Source organism: Macaca mulatta, chromosome 7 (assembly GCF_049350105.2).
Source record: "Macaca mulatta isolate MMU2019108-1 chromosome 7, T2T-MMU8v2.0, whole genome shotgun sequence".
In the NCBI taxonomy this organism is placed as follows: Eukaryota; Metazoa; Chordata; class Mammalia; order Primates; family Cercopithecidae; genus Macaca; species Macaca mulatta.
The window spans coordinates 49,955,579-49,964,288 of NC_133412.1; the positions used below are offsets into that span (position 1 = coordinate 49,955,579).

Sequence of the window (8,710 nt, forward strand, 5' to 3'; positions counted from 1 at the left end):
TGCCAAGAACAGCATTGAGTACTTTAGTTCACTTAATGACTTAGCTCATTTAACCATGACAACAACCCTATGAGTTTAACTTTACAGATGAGGAAACTTAGGCTTAGCAGTAAAGACTTGCCCAAAGTCACAAAGCTAGTGAGTGGTGGGACCTGGGTTCACACGCAGGTCTCTCTGACTCAGGAGCTTGCGTACAGAGGATCAGTGATGGTGACAAGCTGGTGTTACTTGGCACTTAGTCCCCAAAAGTGAGGCTCAAGGTGCTTCAGTTACTGTGATTGGTTCTAGGAGCTGTCACCCCATTAACAGCTTGATTAGCTCTTGGTGAAGCTTGCTCCATTGCTTGGCAGCTACAATTCAGAGAAGTGACTTCTTTATACTGAGCTGAAATCAGTGTCTGTTTCTTATATTAACTGATCCGAATCTTGTCTTCTGGGGCCACTCATAGAAAACTAAACACCTCTTCTAGAATCTGAAGGTAGTTACCCCAACCCCAACAGTAGTACTTACTGAGATCTTACTCTGTGCCAGGCACTTGCTAAGCCTCAAGTAATCCTCACTACAGCCAAGTGAGCTAGGTGTTAGTATAATCCAGTCCTCATATCTAAAGAAACTGAAGCTCAGGAGTCCAAGGAACGTGCCCAGAGACACAGAACTGACAAATGGCAGAGCTGGGATTCAAATCCAGTGGTTTTTTTTTTTTTTTTTGTGTGTGTGTGTGTGTGTGTGTGTGTTTGTTTTTGAGACTGAGTCTCACTCTGTTGCCCAAGCTGGAGTGCAGTGGCATGATGTTGGCTCACTGCAACCTCCGCCTCCCATGTTCAAGCGATTCTCCTGCCTCAGCCTCCCAAGTAGCTGGAACTACAGGCATCTGCCATGTCCAGCTGGTTTTTGTATTTTTAGTAGAGACAGGGTTTCGCCATGGAGGCCAGGCTGGTCTCGAACTCCTGATCTCAGGTGATCTGCCCGCCTTGGCCTCCCAAAGTGCTAGGATTACAGGTGTGAGCCACCACAATCAGCCTCAAAAACCAGTATTTTTAATTATTAGCTTATGATGCCTCCTTTTTAAAGTCCCTCTAAGCCCTATCTTCTCCAGTTAAATCATCCCAACTCCTCCAAACTATTATTCCAAATATATCTTGTGCCTTTACTTCATCCTCATCTCTCCTTTTTTTTTTTTTTTTTTTTTTTGAGATGGAGTCTCGCTCTGTCGCCCAGGCTGGAGTGCAGTGGCATAATCTAGGCTCACTGCAAGCTCCGCCTCCTGGGTTCACGCCATTCTCCTGCCTCAGCCTCCCGAGTAGCTGGGAATACAGGTGCCTACCACCACACCTGGCTAATTTTTTTGTATGTTTTTAGTAGAGACAGGGTTTCACTGTGTTAACCAGGATGGTCTCCATCTCCTGATCTGGTGATCCACCCGCCTTGGCCCCCGAAAGTGCTGAGATTACAGGCAAGAGTCACCGCGCCTGGCCAACTTTATCCTCATCTCGTTCTTGTAGGCAAATGACTCTCTTAAATCTGAGGCCCAGAACTGGACATAGTCCCAAGTTTGGCCTGTTAATGGCATTTAAATAGTGCCCTGTTCTAGACACACCACTTCTTGGACAAGAGAAAACAAGGCTGTACAGCATGACTTGCTCTTGGTAAACCCATGCTAATTACTAACGATCACCCCTTCATTCTACCACATGGTCAGTAGGTCCCAACTTGCCTCTTGTTGAGTGATTATGCATTGGCCAAGACCAGACCAGGTACCATTGGTGCCTACAAGCCTAGCTGCCTGTAGAATCAGGTCTCCCCTAACTTTAGCCAAGTGTTTGCAGTGTGGAGGGAGGGAAGACAATCTTAGTGAGTCAAGGCACCAAAAAAAAAAACCATTACAGGAAAAGGACTAGAGAGAAGTGCCAGCAAAGACCCTAGAGAAAAAGGGATACCAGTCCAGCAGAACCTCTACCCCATCTATCTGAATACCTGCTCACACCAGTGACAAGTGACACCCAAAGCCATAATTTTAGCCAAGGTGAATAAATTCTAGCTTAGCCCACAACACTGATGCCTCTCCTAAATATGGGTGGAGCGCCTGGCCCAAGGATCTTGAGCCCCTTTTTTGAGTGAGAAGATTGGATGTAACAAAGAATTTGTTGCTGTTCAGGGTATAGGAAGCCCTCTTCTAGAAAGATGATTCTGCTTCTAGTTCTTGGTCCCAACCCAGCCGCCACACGCTGCTTTGGCATGCACACAGGGCACTGTCCCCAGCCTGAGGTGATTCCCACCCCCCAACCTGGAGAACTTACCCCTGGCAGGGTCTTCTGCTCGTGCAGTGCACTCTGGGCCTTGAGAGCAGAGTCCCGGGCGCAGTAGGTGAGGAAGGCACAGCCTGAGGAGGAAGAGGCTGGCTCAGGGGGTTTCCTGAAACCCCCAACTATTCTTCTTTGAAATACCGCACTAAGTTGACAAACTTAAGGCCACTCTCCTTTAAACAAGAACTCTGCTTTCTGAGAAGCCTTCTCTGCCTCCCACCTCTGGAGAGAGGGGCTTCATGTGCCTGGGGACCAGTGTCCCAGGCTCACTTTCATTTGCTCCTGGCATCCTGCCCAGAGAACATATGCACCCACACCCAGTCACATGTGCATACAATCCCACATCTCCCCTCCCCACTCCAGTCATAAGTCCTGTTGGGGTTAAACCTCCCTAAGCAGCTTTATCATCATCTTTAACCCAGACTTCCCCTTCCTTTTTGGGTTCAGACTCATGGAGTCTCCCAGGATCAGCCTCAATTCCTTCCCAACTCAGTTTCAGATGGGAGGAGGCAAAAGAGTAAAAGAAGGATTGGGGGCCAACCCCAGCACCTCCCAGCTCTTTTCCATATCTCCCTTCCCTAAGTTTGAAGCTGGGGAATGGATTGATTTGAGACTTAGAAGATGGGATTGGTTTAAGGGCTTCCCATAGGTGGTAGTTTCCAGGGACCCCCTAATCCTGTTCAAGGATCTTGATCTGTCAACCCTCCTAGGGCTTTGAGGTAGGGCTTCTTAAAGAGTTATTGTGCCCCAAATCTGGCTCCTCTAAAAGGGCCAGCAGATATGGGGCAGCGAAGAGGTCTAGGTTGAGCCAAAGTGTCAAGTTCAGCCCTCTCTTTGTTCAGCCTCAGGACCTGTAGCCTGCTAGGAAGCACTGAAGCAGCACTCTCCTCCTTTCCAACAGCCACAGAGCACTCATTCATTCAGAAAATATTTATTGAACGCTTACTTATTATGGTGGGGCCTTTTGATGAGCTTGGGGATAGAGTGGCAACAAGACAGACACATTCCCTGCCCTCATGGGGATTAGACAAATCATGAGGGGCCCCTAAACGAGTCCAAAGGGTTGAGTAATGTCTCAAAGAAGGCATTGAGTCCTCAAGAACAAGAACACTGAGTCCTTAACAATCAGGTGATGAAAGGGACAGTGATTATTTCAGACAGCGGGAAAAGAATATATGAAGGCTGAATCAAGAATTTGGTGTGTTGGGGAAATGGATAGAAGGTTAGTGTGACTGGAGGCTGGTGCATGGGGGCAGAGTGGCTAGTGAGGTATGCAGGAATCAAGTCATATGTAGCCTTGTGGGCCTCAGTCAGATTTTGAACTTTTTCCTAAGAGCAATGGAGAGCCACTTTAAAGGGTTTTAAGCAGATCTGTGAGATAAGATCTGTTTTCAAAAGGAGCCTTCTGAGTGTAGGAGGGAGAACGACTGAAGGAGGAGAAAGTGGATATGGTGAGCCATTAGGAACTTGGGGCAGATTTCCACTTAGACCTCAGCAGATTAGAAAGGCAAATGGAACCATTTTTTTTCTGGCCTCTTCTACAGTGCTGCCCCCTTCAGATGGGTTTATTGTCGGCCATTCATTGAGGTAAAGGGAACTTAGAGAACTGAGCAAAACTCTTACCATATCAACAGGGAAACTGAAGCCCAGAGAGTGGGTCAGTGGCAGGGCAGGATTTGGAATGTCTTAACTCCCAAGCTGGGGTTGTTTTCAAAGCACTTGGGTAACAAGTGGCTGCCTGCCTCGGTATCCAGCCATCAAAAGCAAAATGAGTCACTGTTGCTGGGGGGAGGATGAGGAAGATGTTGACTTGGAGACCCTCCACAATCATCTTGGAAGGCAACACTTGCCTTGGAGAGTTTTGATTTAGTTTGGAAATAAATCACCAAACACCTGATTCCACTTACATCCCTGCTGTGTCTTTTGCCACCAACCCATATCATCCGACATCCAAATCGGTCAGGGTTGCCTGTCTGAAAGGCTCAGGGGCCCAGTTGCTGCCTAAAGAAGCCCCATGTGGACTAGCCAGGATGGAGGGTGGAAGAATGAGGGGAAGAAAAGACAGAGAAGCATGGTTTGAGAGACAGATGAATGAAAGTAACAGGCAGAATTAGAGCTAAATGAAAAGAGAGAGGATGAGGGAACAGTTCAGGGACTCTTGATAGTAAGAAGAGTGAGATTTAAGGGTATTCTATACACTTCCCTTATTGTACAGATGGCCTACAAAGATTAGCTTTGTACTTACATACTGAAATCAATGTCTAAAAATAAGAAAATGAGTTGCTATAGAGGGATGGACAGACAGGCAGGTAGTGGGAGTGCATTAGAAGGAATCTAGATGGTGTGGTATTGTTCTTTCACACACCCGTTAACAGAACCCCACCCCAAAGGGTGGAAGCTGTACTCCTAGCCGGATGGTCCTAGCCCTTCTATTGGCATTTTCTCGAAGTGCCTACATTAGTGTGCCGAGGAACCCCACAAGGCCTCCCAGTTGAAGAGGTGGCAGTCTGATTCCAGCTCTCAGTCCTTAGGAATGTACCTTTAGCTGTTACCCAAGGCCCACCACTCCTCTCTTAGGAAGATCGTGGAGGATAGTTGGTGACTCTTTCCCAGCAAAAATGTGAAACCACAGCATGGTGGTGGTGCGGGGGGAGGATATAAGAGGGTTTCTTCTCAAATCATCTCCCCTTCTCCTGCCCATGTACGACATGTGTCTCTGGCTCTCTTACTCCAGCCCTGCCTGGACAGACTTTTCTGCATGTAAACAAGCCTCCTCCCTCTCTCTACAGGAAGAAAGGGGTGTGGCCGAACCGTGGTGCCTGTGTCTCTCTAGAAAGGGCGGGGAGAAGATCTCCTTCTGTCTCTTCAGCCTGACTCACCCTGAGAATGGGTCTGGATTGTGACCAGCCTGTGAGGGAGGGAAAGAAGGAGGCCATAAAGAGGATTGGGGAGGAGCAAAGAAGAGGCACAGGAGTGGGGGGATTAGAGAAGGAAAGAAGTGTGGATTCAGCTGAGGGAAATCCAAGAGGAAAGGGACACAGGGTGGCAGGAGTTCCCAGCTGAGGTCAGGGTTCTGACCTGGAATCAGAAGAGGTGGAGAGCATTGGGATTCTGGTGAAGGGCAGGAAAGATTGGGGCTGTTGTTGAACATGAGGGGTTATTTGGAACTGAGAGCCTCCTGGGAACTGAATTGGATTTTGTGTTAGACAGGTCTGGGTTCTGAAGAAGGGGAGGGTTTGGGTCTCCAGTGCTTTAGGTTGGCAGTCTGAGAGTCAAAAGAAGGCTCTTGAGGGGGATGGCTGGACTAGGAGGCCAGAAGGAGGGGTGCAAGTCCAAGATATGCATGTGAGTGGTTAGGCCTGAGTGAGGCACCACCAGTTGGAGGATTCAGGAATGTTTGGGTTCAGGGTTTGGGAAATTGAGGGTATTCGAGATCTAGAAGGTGGAGTAAGTTTTCAAATTCCGGAATTTTAGGTCTGATGGGAGAGGTGGAGGAGAGGTCCCACTGAAAGGCAGGGACTGCTGGGATGTGAGAGGTGGAGGCCAGGAATTTGGAGGTTAGAGTGGATAACATGTTAGGGGACCACAGTGATAATCAGAGGGAGGATGTCAGAGAGAAAATTCTGTGATCTGGGAAGGGGGCTGGGCTGAGGTGGGGCTGATGTTGGACTGGTGTTGGACTGGCTCTCGGCAGGGCTAGGGCTGGGGCAGGGCTGGGGTCGGGCCACACTCTAATCGGACTGGGGTTGGGCTGGGCTGGGCTGACCCCGCGCACCTTTGTGGAGGCCGGTGAGCCGGTCCTTCAGCACCGTCAGCTCGTAGATGCGGCCGAACTCCTCGAACAGCGGCTTGAGGTCCTGCTCGTCCAAGCCCCGCGGGATCTGCCCCACGAAGAGCTTGATGGCGTCGTGGTCCTTCATGGGCACGGCGGGGCCGGGATGTAGCCCGCTCATGCCGACGCCGCTGTCCGCGGTGCTGAAACCCAGGCGCGGGCCGGGGCCAGCAGGCTGCGCTGACCCTCCCGGCGCCGCGGCCATGTCCCCGCCCTGTCCGCCCTCCCGCTGGTCCCACCGGTCCCGCCTGTCCCGCCGTCCCCTCCCTGGACCGGTGGCGAGGGCCAGGGGGAGGGGGCGGGGCCCGGGCGGAGAGGGCGGGGGGGCTGCCCAGGGGGCGGGGTCCGGGTGGAGGGGCGTAGAGGGGGTGGGGCGGGCTGGAAAGGGGCGGGGCCGGGGCGGGGCGGGCCCGGGCCGAGGTGGCGGCGGGACGCTGGGGTCTGGCTTGAGGTCCCCGTGCGGCTCTCTCTGGGCTCCCGCCCGAGCTCTCCCGGAGCCGAGCCCCGAGCCCCAGCCCCCGTGCTTGGTGACGTCAGACAGCTGGCCGCCGAGTCTACGCAAATGATTTGCATAATAAGGAAGCACGGCCAATCAGAGTGGGAGTTGACTGGGCTCGCCGGGGGCGGGAGGGGCGGCTGGGCTCACGCGCTCCTGCTTGCCATGGCAACCGGACCCTCGAATGCCCTGTGTGTCGAGTGTGTGCGGGCGTGGCCGTGGATCGCGCGTGTGCGCCTTGGGCCGCGTGAGGGGAAGCAGCTTCGTCATGCGTGATGGTGTCTGCCAGAGTTGGAGCTAATCCCCACTGCACACACTGGCATACACAGGCACACGCAAGCACGCACACCTCCAAAGGCTGGAGCGTTTCCTGCGGGGGTGGATGGGGATTCCTCTTCTCCATTCCCACTATCAAGCCAGTCCCTCGGAGCCAATCCCACCCCGCCCCATCACACATCTCTGTCTTTGGTGTCTTTAACCACTTTCTTACCCCTGAGCCTCAAACACGTTCGTCTCCCTTGCAGCCTTAAAAAGAAAGAAAGAATAAAATAAAAACCCCTTAAACACTCCTTGAACACGGATTCCTCCTTAGGAGAGTGAGGGAACTTAGCCGTATTTACTCAGAACCCGTTATGCACCAGGTGCCGGGTTCATCCCAGTTCGGTGAGTTCAGGAGTGTTCTCTTTTTCCGGAAAAGGTAGCTGAGGTTCTGAGGGTCGAGCAGGTTAGGGCCAGGCCCACCCCAACATTTGTTGGGCCCAGCGCAAAAGAAGAAATGGAAATCGACATACTGTGTGTCTAAATATTTAAAAGATACAAATCAAATTACAATTTGTTAAATATGTTCCCCTCTTATTTTCACAAATACAGGTTCAGAATTACGAAAATGAAAGACACACATACAGCTACGCTTTTTATATGACTGAAAGTTGGCAAAATAGCAGAGCTGACGGAATTTTATTACTCTTGCACATGTCTAGGTATTCTCTTCATGGATCAGTGATGTTTGCACAAAGTAGTAAAACAATGTTTGGACAAAGATGCATACTTCATAAATTATATATTTATTCCATAATGTATTTTTCATGCCTCTTTCAGTAAAATTGCTAATTTTTTAATAGAGATTTCCTTTTTTTTTTTTTTTTTTTGACAGGTTCTCATTCTGTCACCCAGGCTGGAATGCAGTAGTGCGATCTAAGATCACTGCAATCTCAACCTCCTGAGTTCAAGTGATCCTCCCACCTAAGCCTCCCGAATAGCTGGGATGACAGGTGCACGCTACCATGCCTGGCTAACTTTTTTTTTTTTTTTGCTAGAGACTGAGGTTTCACCATTCTGCCCAGGCTTGTCTAGAACTCCTGAGCTCAAGTGATCCACTCACCTTGGTGCCCCAGAGTGCTGGGATTACAAGAGTGTGCCACTGCACCTGGCTTAATAGAGATTTTAACGTAACTTGTGTCCATCGACTATTCTAAGAAACTGCGCGAGACCAGCAGTAGCAACTGGAATCATCAAAAAGTTCTTAAAACAATACTCAATTCAGAAGCAAATAATGATTTTTAAATCATTTATTTTTCTGGCTGAGCGTGGTGACTGACACCTGTAATCCCAGCACTTTGGGTGGCCAAGGCGGGCAGATCACTTGAGGTCAGGAGTTCGAGACCAGTCTGGCCAACATGACAATATCCCATCTCTACTAAAAACACAAAAATTAGCCAGGATTGGTGGCCGGATCCTGCTACTCTGGAGGCTGAGGCAGGAGAATCGCTTGAACCCAGGAGGTGGAGGTTGCAATGAGCCGGGATCGTGTCACTGCACTCCAGCCTGGGTGATAGAGTGAGACTCCATCTCAAAAAAAAAAAAAAAAAAAAAATTGCAGCAGCAAATTATGATTTTCAAAAATTATCTTTCTGGTAGGATGTGGTGGCTCACACCTGTAATCCCAGCACTTCGGGAGGCCGAGGTGGGTGGATTGCTTGAGATCAGGAGTTTGAGACCAGCCTGGCCAACATGGCAAAACCCCATTTTTACTAAATGAATAAATAAAATAAAATAAATTATTTTTCTCCTTTAATAGAA

At 49.9% G+C, this 8,710-nt stretch overlaps 1 protein-coding gene across 10 annotated transcripts in view; it reads right to left on the reverse strand.

Annotated features, from left to right (window-relative positions):
• CELF6 (CUGBP Elav-like family member 6) overlaps positions 1-6,650 on the reverse strand; it is a 35,593-nt gene extending 28,943 nt beyond the window's left edge. For 9 of the 10 annotated variants that reach the window (XR_013395112.1, XR_013395111.1, XM_015142602.3 and 6 more), the window contains exons 1-2: positions 6,079-6,650; positions 2,298-2,380 (exon numbers count right to left, since the gene is read on the reverse strand). Coding sequence is in view for 8 of the 10 variants with exons in the window: in XM_015142602.3 (XP_014998088.2) it covers positions 2,298-2,380; positions 6,079-6,340 (345 nt within the window). In the remaining 2 variants the exon portion in view is untranslated. 10 annotated transcript variants of the gene reach the window in all.
• Positions 6,651-8,710: the final 2,060 nt, after the last annotated feature.